The sequence below is a fragment of the Haliaeetus albicilla genome, chromosome 4, assembly GCF_947461875.1.
Source record: "Haliaeetus albicilla chromosome 4, bHalAlb1.1, whole genome shotgun sequence".
Lineage (NCBI taxonomy): Eukaryota > Metazoa > Chordata > Aves > Accipitriformes > Accipitridae > Haliaeetus > Haliaeetus albicilla.
In genome coordinates, this window is record NC_091486.1 from 54,270,489 (window position 1) to 54,286,690 (window position 16,202).

A 16,202-nucleotide genomic window follows, 5' to 3' on the forward strand; every position below is an offset into this window, starting at 1 on the left:
ATATGAAGCATGCAAGCAGCAGCAGCAACTGCCAGAAAACCACTTTACACTGACAAAGATGTGGGGGACCGAGTTCGTCGCAGGACAGCGCCGCTTTAGCCGAGAACGTAGAATGCACCAGTTACTGCTCCTTCCAGCTTTCCGTGCTTTGTGGCTCTCGGTCGGACCAGCATCTTCATTCGAACACAGCTTTTATCATGATTTAATGTGTATCTTTTAAGAAGGATTTTAATTCCCTGTTTGAAATAAGGAAACGCCATAAATCAGAGACAGAATCTTTTAACATTTACAGTTTTAAATGAATTCCTGTTGAGAGTCTCTTAAGCCAGATTTATATCTGATTCTGCATTGAACTGTGTCATTATGTGGGACTGAAAAACTCTTACAAAATTAGGCATAATGCAAAAACATGCTGAAAAGACAGTTCTGCAGGAATGTAGAACATTATTATGTTAGAGAATATTGGAGTGAGGAATATGCAGAAAGGGGCAATTACCATGGATATTTTCCTTTTAATGAACCTTGCACAGTTCTTTGGTGGAAGGGTTTGCTGCTGTCTCCTTGCAGGGAGAGGCAAATCGAGAAAGCGCGGACATTTTCATCTCATCTGGTGTTTGGGTGTAGCTGCCTCGTTGCAAAGAGCAGGACTTTGTGTCACCGGCGTAGTGGGAAGGAGGGCGAGCTGGGCTGGTGGGTGATGCTCGCAGCCAGAGCCGGGTCGGCTGTCACCCAGGGGGCTGGAAGCAAAGGGCACCCGGGGCTGAGGGACCACGTGCGGGCTTGTCGATCCCAATCCACAGGGGAACACGCGGTGGGTTTCTGGTCTCGAGTGTAAGAACGAGCGCTGGGGCCAGCCAGGGCTTTGCTCTGGTGCTGGATGGAGATCTCCTCCCCGAGCAGGCGTACGGGCGGTATCCGCACAGCACCCATGTAGCATCCTCATAGCCTCGCACCGACAACTGCGATTTAAGGCTACACATTTGGCAAGTTAGGAAAGAATAATTGCAAATACCAAGCACGGTATCCTGCTCTGACCAGTGCTGTTCTTTTCGTGTCTGCATTTTACTCTTTGAAACCCAAAAGGAGGAAATCCCTGTAGGCTCCCAGCCAAGTGATTGTAGCAGCAGGCTGCAAATAAACAAAACCTGACGTTTTCCCCCAAAATGTATTCCTAAGGCCAGCAGTCCAGATTCTTACGGCTTAAAATCCACCAGCATCCTTCAGCCCCCTTGTTTACCAGGGCTGGAGATGTTGGACTTGGCCGGACTCGACTGGAGATATGGAACGGCCTCTCGCAGGAGAGTGTGCCCAGTGGCTTTGGCGGGAGGTGATGGGAACAGCTCTGCGGGTTTTCCTCTCTGCGGATCTCCTCCAGTGGCTGCCATGGGATTGCTCCCTTGGTGGGGGTTCAGCTTTGGGTGCTTCCTTGCCTACAACAAGCTGCTGCTTTCCCTTAAAAACCAGAAATCAAGCGGGTTTGAACTCTTCCAATCTGGATGGAAAATAAAAAGTTAAATGTAGCACATTTGCTGATGATGTGGTACTTAAACCTGAATAAAGAAGGGGAAAAGGATGAATAACGCAGATACTGCCTGAAGTACTACTTCAGCCACCGTTCTTCCAGCTGACATTAACTCGGCTGTTTTACTGAAACAAGCCAAAAGAGCTAAATATTCTCAATTTGTCATCCTTAATTGAAGAAGACAATAAAAATGTGAGGGGCTGTCTGGAAAATGTTTACTAATGTAGCCTGCATGCCTTAGCGCTGGGGAAGAATTAGAGAGGTGAAGGGGGGAAAAACCCCTATATACAGCATTACAGTGGAGTGGTATGTCTTTATATAGAGATCCTTCGTGTTTCTCCCTCACGTGTGATGGTTTGGCTGGGCTCAGTGGGAGACTGCCAGAATAAACACGAAGCGGTTCAAGGGCAAAGTCATTTGGGGCCTCTTCTCTCCCAAATCTGTATTTTTGCTACATTTTTTAGGTAAAGAGTGCCCTTTGATTTTGCATTCAGCAGGGCTGCTGCACCAAAGCACGGGTGGGGTTTGCCAGTCAATGGAGGAGAGCTGCAGAAAATTAAATGTTACCCTTGGTTTCTGTGGGAGTGGAGAACAGGGCAGCATCTCCCCGTGGTGCTGTGCCGGCTCCAGAGGATGGGGACACTCTTCAGCATCTTCAAACCACATGATTGTTCGAACTATGTAAAATAATTGAAGTTTTTACTGTTATACTGTAATTGATGCAACGTAGATACACGTATCTCACTGAATTTTCTTCTTTTATCCCACTGCCTATTTGAGGCTTTCAGCCTACGGAAGAGAAGTCCCATTTGTGTACTAAAGCTAACAGTGACAGCAAGATGATAGTTCATATATTTCTTTAAAGTGCAAAGTTTAGTCCAAGGTCATTTAAAAAAAAGAATAATAATAATAATAATAATCATGTAATGATCGGTTGGTATTTTCCAGTAACTAAAGATTGGGCATTATTTAATATTGCTCTGTTCCACTGACTATCCCTCAGTTTGGGACTGAAATGGAAGATAAAATCCATCCTAATCCCATTAGGCACTGCCTGATTCAAGGTCTGACGTCGCTAATACTTGTGACTAACGGTACTTCTGAGGTGAGCAGTTCAGGACAGCTATTGCTAAGTGCCTTTGTGCAGAATTATGGTCTTGTTATAGAGACCTGTTGCATATTTTAAGTTTACTATTTTCCACGTGTATTTGGCAGGTGACTTTGCTGAGCAGATGTCATTTAACTCTGGTGTCTGTTAATCACTGCTTATTCACTTGACTGGGTTTTTTTTTTTTCTTCTCATTTTCATCAGTTTTAGAGAAAATTATTTCTCATCTTAATCGAGTTTCTTCATACCGGGTTTAGCCTTGAAAATAAAGCATTTAAGTTGTCCGCTTGCTAAACTTAGAGAAGTTTAAGAGTGACAAGGGCTAGCCACTTTGAGCTCTGGTCATGGTGACCTGGAGGAAATGCCTTGACTTAACTGAGCTGAGCCTTACAAATCTGTACAGCTCAATTGCCGTTTTTCTTCTAGTAATAAACAATCTCCAGCAACTTCTCAAATTAAAATTCTAATGAAAAGTATAGCAGAGTGGGCTGAAGTCTTACGTGTGCTGGAAAATGTTCTATGAATGCAGTCTAAATGGGATTGTGTAAAATAATCATTAATTATTAATTATCAGTGGAGACGGTCAGAATTTGCTGGGATGCAGGAAAGTGGTTGTTAAGTGGGGGTGCTGTGGGGCACCTTTGTCTGGGTAGATCAAGTTCTCCGTTTCCATGAAGTCTCCCTGGAAGTGTTTAGGTGTAGGTGTAAATCGTGCCATGGCTTGGGTTTGGATGATGTTGGTTACATATCTGACCTCTGTTATTTTTTTCTCCCCCCCCCCCCCCCCCCCTTTCTGCACTCCTGTCTCTCTCCATAAGTTTTCTTTGGGAATGTGTCCAAGCCTGTTTGAAGCTGGGGTTTTTTGTTGTGCTGAGGCTGCTGTTGGTTTCACCCTTCTACTCCTTTAAGTTTAGGAGTTAAGCCAAGCTGCTCAAGCGTTAAAACTCGAGGGGCACCCCTTTCGGCGGCACCCTGGGTGCGTGCTGCCCTGGCATTACTGTGGAACGCCTTCGCAATCGGATGACTTGATCAGTTCAGGATTCCTAAATGTCATCCTGTAATGTCTAATTAAGGTTGCAGTTTGAAGACATCATGTACTTTAATTGAAAACTGTAAGCGTAATCTATTCCATTTTTTTCTGTTAAATTAATAGTGTGGACCTTTAGCAGATGGTTAGCGAGACGCTGTTATTAATGAAAACATCCCAGCGCCTGCAATCCAGCCGCTCGTCGCCGTGCACAACACGGAGAAACAAGACGTACATCTCCCCCACCAAATGCGTTTTCCACTCCGTGGCTTTATTCTCCTGCGGTGCCAATTAGTGGTCCCAGGGCTGCCATTGCGCCTCTTTTGCAAGATTTAAACTCTGCAGAGGTGCTTTCTGCTGGGCAAGGCTGGGCGAAGGAGCTGGCAGCAGCTGGCAGGCTGCAGGTCATCTGCTCTCTGGCTAAGCAAGGGAAAGCAAGAAACACTTTGGGCCCCCAAAACTGTGGTTTTCTCACCCATTAGAGTAATAGACCAAGTGGTCTGGCTTAAGCTATTTAATGGTATTTTCATGGGTATAAATAAGCGCCCCTGCTGCACGCGAGCACGGCCCCGGTTAACGGGGGTGAGCTCTCCCTCTCCATCCCTGCATCCTCGTGGGTGAACGTCACCAGGTCATGTTCACCTGTCCCAGGTTTTGGAAATGAATCCTTTGTTCCCCCCTTTACGCCTTCTCTCTCCCTCTCCCCTCTCCGGTTGCTTTGCCGCTTCCCAGGGGGACAAGCAGCAGCAGCGGAGACTGGGGAAAGCCGGAATATTTATCACTCTCTCCTACACAGAGGCTCTAAAACGGCTTCTGCAAAATAAATCTCCTTTAAGACCCTTCCGGAGCAGGGTTTGGCTTATTGCTCCAGGAATAGAGAAAAGCCTTTTCTTCCCCAGGCGACTAGCTGGGACCCCCAGCGGTGATGGCTCCGGAAGCCGCCACGTCCTGGCGACTTGCGGTTTTTCTGTCTGCCAGAAAACGGGCATTTAAAATCCAGCCATTTGCTGGGGGAGCTGTGGTGGTGGAGCATAGGGTGAAGCAGAGCATCCTTGCATAGGTGCCATCAGGCGGCCGATGGAGAAGGGCATCCCCAGGGCAAGAGCATCGCTCTGGGATGGAGGATATTCGGAGGGAGGGGTGTCAGGGATGCAGGGATCCACTTTTCCCAATAGCGCCTCGTAGCTATACAGCGAGGAGGAATTTGCATTGGCTCCGAGGAGACGAAGTTTGAGTCCTGAGGAGGCAGGGACCTCGTTACAAAGCGGATCTCTCCCCCCACAAGGGTACTGAGGAAACAGGGACCGATGCCGGTTTTTTTCCCACAGGGGACAAGGGTGTAGCGGAGGCTTTTGTGCACGGCAGCCCCCCCGCTACAGCCTCCCGCTTTTGGGACAGAGAGCCCCTCAGTGTGGTGGTGGTTGTAAATGATTCAATTAGTTAGCTGCAGATACTGATAATAAAACCAAGCTTCCATCTAATTTGATAGGATGTTAGTTAGTGTACCCTTACTCAGTTAGAAAAATACATTTTAAGTGAAGTTTTAGTTTATTTTTGTCTTTAATTCCGTCGTGATGGAAAAGGTGCTGTAGTAACTGGGGAGCTTGCTTTCAGGTACCTTTCATCAGACACGAAACGGGGTAACACCACGCCGTCCCGCTTCTCCCTGCCGTGCATTTGGGGACAATTAGAGCGAGTCCCGGCAAAGCGTGGCTGCTGCTGGGAGGCTGGGCAGGTTTTTGGAAGAAAATCCCTGGCACGCTTTGGAAAACCAAAGCTGTGCGAATCCAGCCTGACAACCTACTCTGGCTTCTCTTGGCAAAATGCAACACGAGGACGCCTCTATCCCATCAGCCTCCAGCTTGTATCGCTAACACAGGTTGTCAGTAAAACCGTAGTAATATTTGGGTTTATTCCTCTTCTCAGCTTTGGAGTGTGCAGATCAACATTTTTACTTAAGAAAGTTGCAGATGGGTAACACTTGGAGACAAAAAATAAAGCACTGCCTGCAAAAGGAAATAAAACATTTTGGTGTAGAAGTGTTTGCTGTTGACAGGTATTTCTCAACCCGACAGCAGCCTGACTTGTGTTTCTCTGCTGGTTACTCAGAAGCTTTGTTTGCTTTTCTCTTGCTTCTCATTTCTCCCCAGCTCACCGAGCGATGTCCCTTTCAAGGCTGCATTGCTATTTTAGGCCAAACAGCTGGACGAATGAAATGGTATTGCAATTTTTGTTCCAGTGATGCTTAAACAAGGTAGTGAGACCTTGCTCTGTGTGGCTTTCAGATCAGTTTGTAGTTGTAATATTCAGAATATTAATGGCTTTGAGAGCAGGGACGGCTAGAAAATGAAAATGGCTTGATCCCAGCTGAGGAGATGCTACATAATCAACATGAATTTGTATTTTCATTTCAGAGTGGAAGGACGATAAGGAAGCGATGGGCTGGAATTTGTCTTTATAGCAGCGAGGACGTGAAGATTTCCTGAGAGAATAAATGTGCTTGCTCAAGAGAATGCAACTTTATTAGCTCTGTGGTATAAATCCAGAGATGTGTACAAACTCTCCTGCTTCCTCTTAAAATACGCATACATTTCAAGCTTATTAATTTGGATGCGTATAATTCATACAAAGTAATAACTTGAAATTCAGACTTTTGTTTTTTTTTAAACTAATGATTTATTGCTTGGAGACAAGATAGGTGGCCTAAGCTACCTGGCACGGGGAATCCTATTTGGGTTCCAGTTTCTCTTTTTCTTTTGAGAGATCAGGTGGGAATTGCTGATACCCTCGCAAGGATGCAGAGATGACCTGGAGGGGGTTGAGCTGGGAGGAGAGAGCCGCCGCCGCTCGAATCCGTGGCTTCAGCCAGCCCCTTGGTACCATCTCTGGGACAACAGTAATCCCAGTTAGCTCGTGCTAAGGAGCGCCCGCGCTCAGGGTTTTGGGCGAGAGCCGTGTGGGACGATTGCCTGCCGGCTCTGTCGAGCGATGGCTCTGCACTTGCAGCCCTGCCGTCTCCGGCGCTCGTGTCTCTATGACAGGCGTCCCGTGCGATAGCCTTTCCTCGCATCTCCTCCGGGCTGAAATTCAGATTCGGCGATTGTCTGCTGCCAGGCGGGGGTATTTGTTGCGAGTTTCCGAGCTCTTTATAACTTTTTCTTCCAAACAACGTGCACGTTCCCCTGCCGGTCCTTCACCTGAGAGCAGGACAGAGTCCTGAAGCAGCCGAGAAGCTGCGGTCACGTAGCGGCGGGTGGGAAGCGCGGTGCTGGCTCTCCTGCCGCCGCCGCTGCCCCTCGGTCCGGGCTCCCGGCGCAGCACCCCGAGCTGATAACGTCTGCGGTTCGCTCCTCCGCTGGCTTCACCCGGGGCTTGACGGCGCAGGTCCCGCGTGGGGCCGTCGGCACGAAGCCGGAGGACGAGCAACGGGAAGGGCTTCGGTGGCGGTCGTCTGGAGACGCTACAGCCCGCGCGCGTCCCGTCTGGTGCGGTTAGCTTGGCTTTACAGCTGATGGCTCTTGGACGCGTTCAAACTAATAATCTTAGCAAACGGGGGAGCGCAAAATAAAAATGAATGTTCGTTTATGTAAAATGCTTTCAGCCCTAGCAACAAAGTATAAATTAAACCACTGAATTGTATGACCAAGTTTAGGATGAAACATAACTCGTGTGATTTTAATGTGAAATTACCTCACTGCTTTATGGGGTGCTTCCATTAGCTGATCAAATTAAGCCTTTTTTCCTTACCAGTCTCTTACAAGCTATGAACATAGGGCTCAGTCCTACAGGCTCTCACTTAGGTGGGAAAGGCACGGTCCGAGCATTGCCGTGGAATCGGCAGGCACAGTCAGAAACAGAGCTGGATCCGCACAAGTTTCGGTATTTTGACCTTTCTCAGCAAAGCTCGCTCGGCTTATTTGCTGACGTCTTTTCCAAAACTGGGCTTAGAAGGCATGCGGGGCCGGGTGGGACGTCCCAGCCAAGGGGCTGCTGGGCTTGGTGCGTGGTACCCTTGCCCACAGAGATGCTCTTGGGTGGCCTTGGGGTCCATCCAGTGTCACTTACCCCGACCGGTGCCCCACAGGGACTCGCCAGCGGTGATGAGTCGGGCGTTTATGGCAAGCGTGCATGTCCTTTTATTTTCTCTGCTCGCGTTATAATTAAACAGCAAAGCTGAGGACAGAGAGCTGGGGTTTCAAAGCCTGGCTCTGTCTTGTCTGACCTTGCTGGTGCCACACTGCCTTTTGTTTGTAATCTCGGGCAAGAAGCAATGGAAAAGGGTTTGATAGGAGACAAAAGCAAACAATAGCCTCGCTCCAGAGATACGATGAATGGGACATAATTGAATTTTTTGGTGAAGACATTGATTTGACCCTGGAAGACATACAGAGTGAATCATTAGGGGAATTAACGCACATTAAAATGCAGGGGTTTTTTTATCAGAGGGCTTTTATTGTGCCTATAGTTTTGTTTTTAATTATTTAATGACTTTGTGTCTTCTGGTGATAAATCTGTTTCTTCCCCCTTCTTTCAAAAGGAAAGACTGTGTTGGTGTGACAAAGGGGTACATGCCCCGCGCAGCTGATGAGCACCGGCTCTTCGTTAGCAGCCCTGCTTGTGCCCCAAAGCGCAGACAGGCACACGCTTCAAAAAGCACCTCTTGCACACTGTTGATAAAACAGCAGCGTTAGCCTGACCACTTTTTCTGGGCCTTTTGGATTTATTTTTCCAACCTGTCTATAGCAAAAACTTTGTAGGAATTCATTTGTTGCAAGAAGCTGTGTGGGATATGGTGTCTCGGAGGAAAGTTTCCAGACTTGGGCTGCTGGGGGTGAGTTTGACCCTGGGTTTTTGGAGTGCTGACTGCTCCCAGCTGCAGCTCTTTCTGTGCTGCCTGCGGCTTCAAGACTTCTCAGAAACCTTGTCCTTGTGTTTTGCAGCTCACAGGTGGTGCTTTCCTCGGATTTGAAAAAAACCAGCTTTTTTTATGACTTGAGCTGCTCAGGCTCACCTTTAGCTTGGTTTGGGCTTTGCTTGGAGGAGCTGCTTGGCTGCGGATTTGTGTGTGCATGCCCCCTGTGTTGTCTCTTCCATGAAAAGCATCTCCTTTCGCTCCAGCCTCTGACCTCGAAGCATCCACCTCTGTTTGCTGCCAACCCTGGCTTCTGCGGTTTTCTGGGACTTTCCTGGGCCACGGACACAAAGATGTGTAGTTACAGAAAGCAGAACATTTCAAGACCGGGGTTTAAAGGGGTTTTGCTGCTGATGGCAGAGAAGCCTTCCCCAGCGCATCCTCCCCATCCTGGTCCTGTGCATCCCATCCCTGGGACAGGCTTTCTCCATCCAGGCTGCGGGCGCTGACCCAAGGCGTCTTGCCGCTGCGCTCCTCTGCTTCGTGTGCCTGGTGCATGCAGCTCTGCTCTCTCCCTCCCTTCGAAACGCGGTGTTTTGCTGTGCAGTCCCTGTGCAGGGTTCCCCCCGGTACGCGAGATATGCCTTTCCGCCGGGCTTTGCATGTGCGGGAGCGTTCGCCGCCGGCATCGCCGAGCATCACCGAGTCATCTGTTTCTCGCAGTTCTGCTCCAGTTTGAGGTGGCAGACGAGGGATTGTTCTCCCAGAGTCGCGGTGCTTACGTACTGACAGAAGTTGGCACGTAGGTGTCAAAACCATAAACCGGCGTTTCTGCTCACCGCTTCTTCCCCAGCGTGGCGTGGGGTCCTGCGGCTGGGGGAGCGATCGGGCACCGTGGCAGGAATTCTCCTGACGCCGAACCTTCTTCGGACTCTGCGTGCCTGGTTTCGGCTCCCCCCCCGCCGCACCAGCAGCACGCAAACCGGGTCGAGGAGCTGTTGGCACGGTAGCTTGCGACACTGAGCGTGCCGGCTCCTCGTTGCTGGTGATGCCAAGACGTCCTGGTGAAGGGTGCGGTGCTCCGGGTGATGGGGTTGCAGGCAGGCATGGGCAAGGCGAGCAGACAAGGCAGGAGATTTTGGGAATTTTTTTTTTTTTCCCCATTTGCATGTCGGTCCTTGTAATTCTGAGCACTCGGGGCACGGAAGGCAGCGTGGAGGATTCGCCATCTCTCTGCTCTGCGTGTTAATTTATAGCACTGCCGTGAGCTAGATTTTCCTTGTTATCCAAGGTATTTCCTCTGGAGGAGGGAAATCAGGCTGTAATATGTCATTAAGCAGAAAGCCTGGGGGAGCTCCTATCCTGATTGATGCGGATCCTTCTTTTATCCTGTTAGAAGAATTGAATTACGCGTTTTGAGTTGTCTCAAGATCCAGCCTGGCGTCTGGTTGGAGCTGTGCCTTTCTGTACTGTGGAACATGCCTGTGTTTCGGTGCATGTGTTTCAGTGGGTCGCCCACATGCCTGCGGCGTCGATCAGCAGCTTATTCTTCGGTCTGTCCAAATTTGTTGAGCAGGCCCGGGCCGGCAGCATGGAAACAAACGTTCTCCTTCCAGATGGGAGCGTCTCGTTGCCGCAGCTCCTCCCATCGGTGGACAGTCTTGGGATGAAGATTCTGAGTGTGCAGGGTATAGGCTGGCTGGAGGGAATAAAGTAAATGAGCCTTGGGTAAGAGCAGCATTCATTCACCTGAAATACTTTGGTTTTCTCTGCTGTAGCAATGCGTTTGTTTGTTCAGCCACAAAAGTTAAAAATTGCTTTATTCTCCTTACGGCAAGTTTAATTTTAGTAGGAATAGGCAAAAATCCCATGCTAATCTGAAGCCCACCAAACATGCCTATTTTTGCAGGATTTTGAGGGTGAATCAGCCGGATCTGTCTCTGCATTGAAGGGATTTGTTTCTGTAAATGCCTGCTCATGCAGATCATACGCTGCGAGCATCCGGGGGACTTGGGTGTTAGAGAGGACATATAGAGAGGTCCCTCTTCGGCATCTGCTGGCACTCGTTCCTTGGTATCTCCAAAGCTCATCTCCCTGTAAGGTGCGAGATGACGCAGATTTGTAATGTAGCGACTCGAGGCCATAATGTGGGATGGGCTGGGAATAAAATTCTGCAGACCGCAGCACATTTGGTGGAAATACTGTACTGGCTTTAAAAAAAAAAGCAGAGATCTTGTTTCATATTTTTTGAAGAACTTCAGTTGCAGAGTATTTTTTTTATGTGTATATATATATATATACACACACACACACACACACATATGAAATCAGCGGTTGGCTCCTACAACTCGCACCCTGCGTCAAAGCCGTGAGTTAACGCTGCATCGGTGGCTCTTGTGGGGAGCGACGGGCAATGCCTGTTTGGACCCCAGTGGAAATCTGGGGCCAGACCTTTTTGGCCGTGCAGCGGCTGAATTTTAGCACTTGCATCTGATTCAACTGTGGCTTCTGTAAAAGCACAAGGTTTGGCGTGTCCTCTGGGAAGGTCGCGAGTGTAGATGCTGTGCCAACAACTGGCGTCCTGGTGGAGGGCTGCACCGGGTTATTTTGGTATTGAATTTTATGTGGCAATTAGCCAGAAATTAAAAAGAAGTGTTTTCGGAGCTTCATGTCACTGCTCCTCCTCCTGGCTCACGGAGAAGCGGTACTGCTCCCATCGTCTGCTGCTAGGGTAGGCGTTTAAAAATGCAGAGTCGGGCTTGGGAAGCGAGGGGTGCGGCAGTGGATTCTGGGAGAATTTATTTGCAGTGTAAACATGTTGGTCAGGAGTCATTAATATGACATTCACACAACTCTAATAAAGTACATAACACGGAGATCTGGCACCGCTGCAATACCCAGAGGACATTAAGTATGAGTCTTAAAACCAAGAGTATTGGAAACAAGATATTTTTACGTCTCGTTTGGGAGTAATATAATTGCATTTTGTGGCTCTAGCAGATGCTTGGGCCAGCTGGTTGGAGAGCATTGTGGATTTTTTTAGCTTTGGTACTACACAGCTACAACCCTTATATAGAACTATCTTTTTTTAAAAAAAAAAAATCATCTCCTGGTCGAAAGACCCATTTCTTGTGTGTGCGTTACCTTTGCGATGGCACAGCCTGTAGACATTTCTGTTGCAGGAGCTCTGGAGATTAAACTGCACGCGTTTTCGTGGTCTAATTTGAGGCAATGGAACACTCAGGGCAGCCTCGCTGACCTTCCTGCGTAGCTTTTGCTGTTGCAAGTCTCCCTCCGAGAGGGAGACTCTGGACCTGGCTGGTAGGCAATTTTTGGAAGAGAACCATCAAAACCCTACGTATTTCTGAGTATATCTTCGGGGTGGGGGGGACCTTGTTTCCAGCAGCCTGCGGACTGCAGCCCCAGGGCTCCTTGGCCATCTCTAGGTGTCGGGACGTTGCTGGTGTGGTGACGGCAGCCGTCGCCGTTTGGGACGGTCACTGGTCCTGCATCTCCTCCGGTGCGGATCGCCCTGGTCTCTCCCAGGGCTGCTGGCGACGCTCAGCCTGTCTGCAGCGTGGCCGCCCCACAACTGCTCCGGGTTTGTACCAAGGAAATTGATGGGCGGCCATCCCGCGTTCGTCAGGTGTATGTACAAGCACCGTCGTGAATTATCTCGCCGGCGCCGATAATTTCCTGCGAACAAATCGGTTCTGATCTGGAAGTAATCGCCCGTATCATTCCTGCAAGTGGGAGCGATGACTTATGTTGATGTCACCCGCTGGCTTTTTATGGCAACGATTAATAATTCAGTAATTCTCTCTGCAGTGATGCTGTTCTATTTATAAATATTTAATTTAGCTTCCCGTGTCCGTGTTGTCGCTGCCTTCCCCTTTGCCTCCTGACGTAACGCCAGGCTCTCGGCGATGCTGCGGTCACCAAAATTACCAGCAAATTGTCTGCGCTGGAAAATGTTAATGTCTTTCCTCGTTTGCATCTCTTCATTATGTTATTTAAGTCTGGCTTTGGTGGCACAAATACAAACGTTGACTGAGCACACTATTGCAGTCAAAACCTGATTGAAGCTGCGACCTAACCCGGGGCTGGCAGCTCCTTGTCTCAGTTATAAAACTTCTCTGTTATAGAACTTTCCGGTTTCCAACACAGCCATGCAAATAACTCTTTTTTTCTTTCTGCGTTTCTCTTTCAGGAAATTGCAGCTTATTTAATAACGTTTGAAAAGCATGAAGAATGGCTAACAACTTCCCCTAAAACAAGGTAACGTTGCTCATGCTTCAGCACATTGACTCATTCTCACTGACGACTTGACTCGCTAATCAATGCGTTGGCCACCGAGCAAAAGCTCCCAGTCATGCTTGATGGCTTGTGACACCAAACTCTCATTAATTGACTTAATGAGCATTTTATTGAATGAAATCAGATTGATTAAAAATGGAACAGCTGCAATCTTGACAGGTTAAAGTTTTAACCCGATTGTTCAGGATTTAATTGTATGCCTTCAGATGAAGGGGTTTGAAAGCCTGTGAGCGAGGTTGCAGGCTATTTATCTTGACAGTGCTCCCTGCAGCCTCCAACTTTAAATAAATAAAAAAGCGCAAAGCCCTCCCCTGTGCTCTGCCTGTTTAACATGCAGTTGCAGGGATTGTTTGCGTTTTGGTGTTTTTCTTGCTGGGGTTAAGTGTTTGATGGCGAGGAGATCCCAAAAAGCCGCATTAACAGACATGTTTGCAGTTTATTATTCAGTAAATGTCATGTCTTCTTCACGCTGCCATAAATGTTTAACTCCTCCGCTCCCTTGGGAACCGATACGTGACGTTTCGGCTGCGGATGTTTTCCTGCCGTTTCAGGCTCGCAAAGTTTCCGTATGTCTCACCAACACAAAAAACTTGCTTTCTGATGTCATGGGTTTTTTTCTTCTTTTTCTTTTTACCAATCCACCTCTTTCCTATTGAAAAGGGCAGGGTTATCAGAGGGAGCCTGCTAGGACCAAGGTGGGAGAAGAGCCTTTTTTAGCATCCCGCATCCCATCGCCATCCGCTGCAGAGACCCAGTGCCGGCGGTGTCCTGGGCAGCTTGTTGCTGGGTTTGGCATTGCCTCCCTCTGTAATTAGCAGGAGCAGAAATTACAGTGAGACGCAAGGACCGGTATTGACCCTAACGAGTAGGGCAGATTAATTGCCTGGGTGTTTCGTAGCTCCCAGCCGAGGGGAGGGCAGAGGTGGAGGAGCGCAGTGCAGCAGTAGTTGGGGCACAGAGAAGATCTGCTTTCCATGAAATAAGGGGAAAAAAAGCTATGTGATTTTAGGTTTGGTTTGGGGTGTCCGTCCGTCCCCTCCCCAGTCTGTTCTATATTTTTTCGTGATATCTTTAAGTAATGCATTTGTGTCCATAATACCTGGAAAGAGAGACATTTGAAACCCGATTGCTTTCTCAAATGGTTCTGCAAGACCCAAAGCTGCTGTGGTGGCTGAAGGGCCCATAGATGGACCTTTCCTGTGGATGGCAGCCAAGAGTCTCACCTTGGTGGGTGCATAAACACTTTGCTTCACTCCCCTTCTTGGCTGCAGGACAGCAGGTAGTATGATAATATGAGAAAAAGCTTTCTTCTGACCTGGTAGTCTAAGTTTTGGAATTAAGGCGAAATAATTTCTTGCTGAACCTTTGCCAGATAAGCCTATTAAGTGGTCAGAAAAACATATTAACTAGTCTGGGTATACATGGCATCACTAAAGATAGGAGATTATAAATGTTTTTGTAGCAGTGTCTTATGATTTTAAGAGTTTGGTTTGCTAAAGGCAATGCATGAAAATTGTCTGATTAATATTACAATACCTTCCTCCTGTGTGTTTAGACTTGAAAGAATGAGTGTCGCAGGAGATGGAAAGTTGTGACGGCTGTTCAAGGACCTTCTTAAATTGTTGAGTTAGTTTTCCTTCTTTTTTTTTTAATATAAAAATTAATTGGAAGAGTTAAATGCTGAGTTCATACAATCAGGGCTCTCGGTATTACAGAATTAACGACATCGATCCAGCGCTGAACTGGAACACTCCCTGTTCTTTGTTTGCTGCTGTGGGTGCTGCTAATTTCATCTCGGACAATTAATAAAAATTAATTGCACCACTGACGCTTACGGAGTTTCTTAATAAGATGATGTATAGCATGACCCGAGGAATCGCTGCTAGATGGATGGCTGTAGCGGGCTCTGAGAGCGGCTGGACGATGCACGTCGGGGGCCGGCGGTTGCCGGAGCTGTTGGCGACTTCCCGGGTTACTGAGCTAATGCAGAAGGTGGCAAAAGAGGAAGAGTTCGTTTCGAGCCCTGCCTGCCGTTTCCGAACGTCTTCATCTCTTTCTCATAAAGAAGTTCCCGTGTTTACAACACAGTACCGGTCAGGTGTCACTTTGGTCGTGGATGGAGGAGGAACCCTCTTACGATGCTGTTGTGGTGGCATTAGAGGAGCGATGAGAAAGCTTTTAAAGGTCGCTAAAATGGCTTTTTTATGAAACTTCTTGTTGAATGACTCTAATTGATAAAATATGCTGATGCAAGTATACTGGAGTATTATTACAACAGTCTTTTAAGCACTCCCGTTTATCAACATAAATTAACAAGTACACCTCGCAAGGCATCGACCTTGATGTTTCCTTGAAATGGTGTTTGGTTACTTGATAATGTGCCAGATAATCCACAGTGGGTATTCCACTCAGCAGGGTGAACTGGGGAAGCTTTCTGCTAATGCAGCAAGGCTGAAGTCTCTGACATTTCCAAGTTTAAATGCAAATCGTGACGACAAAAAAAAAAAATTACTTGACATTTGTATATCAAGTAGAACTTAATTGTTATTTACATTGGAATTTCAGTGACAAAGCCGACCTTCTTAGTCCAAAAACGTTCTGCTAGATGAAGATACTTTGCTTATCTGTTTCTAAGTGCCTTCTGTAATTATCATTTCTAGGGGATTTTAAAAATACGCTTGAGCGATCCGATGTAGCTTCACCTGTGTTTCACAAGTGAGGCTTAGGCCACTGAAAAGACTTGGCCGTGCCCAGAAGCTACGAGGTTAGAGCCCAAATGCTGTTTTAGGCAGTGAGACATTAAGATTCCTGCAACTAAAAAAGTTGGGCAGCAGCCTGCTCCTACAAATCAATAGCGATTTACATACGCTGTCGGTATGCATTTGGGGGAATTCAGTTTTACTTCTGCTACCTCCTGGGTTATTTTTAGCATTTTAATTCCCCTCTCCTGCCTTCAGGAAAAAAAGCATCACTTTTTAGTGTCACGGGCAGGGACAGTAGGCTGGGCAGCGTTTCCCGCAGAAAAATCCCAACCTGGTAAATCACAGACTTGTCGGGACCCGGTTCATAACAGCGGCAACGACAACAAAAAACGTCCGAGCTCCGTTTGCGTGCCTGGGGTGGGAGTGGGAAGGGCTCGTCCCACCGGGCAGAGCTGGTCCTCGGCTCGGAAGCCGGCGCGGGCTGCGGGGGGGTGATGCTTCGCAGCCCCCGTGGTGAGCCGAGGCTTCGGGGAACCTGGACCCAGCTCGAGGCTGGAGGATGTGCCAAGGTAGCGAAAAGCAGAGAAATAAGTAACCCGGCTTTCTCTCATCAGAGACGTCGTGTCTTGGAGAGGACTGTTGTACCATTTATTCACCTCAACTTTTGCTGATAC

At 48.0% G+C, this 16,202-nt stretch overlaps 1 protein-coding gene across 6 annotated transcripts in view; it reads left to right on the forward strand.

Moving 5' to 3' along the window:
• The window catches only part of CAMTA1 (calmodulin binding transcription activator 1), a 324,130-nt gene that overhangs the window by 69,018 nt on the left and 238,910 nt on the right, over positions 1-16,202 (forward strand). For all 6 annotated transcript variants that reach the window (XM_069782905.1, XM_069782903.1, XM_069782907.1 and 3 more), the window contains one exon: positions 12,720-12,787. In XM_069782905.1, the coding sequence (XP_069639006.1) occupies positions 12,720-12,787 (68 nt within the window). The remainder of the gene's footprint in view (positions 1-12,719; positions 12,788-16,202) is intronic.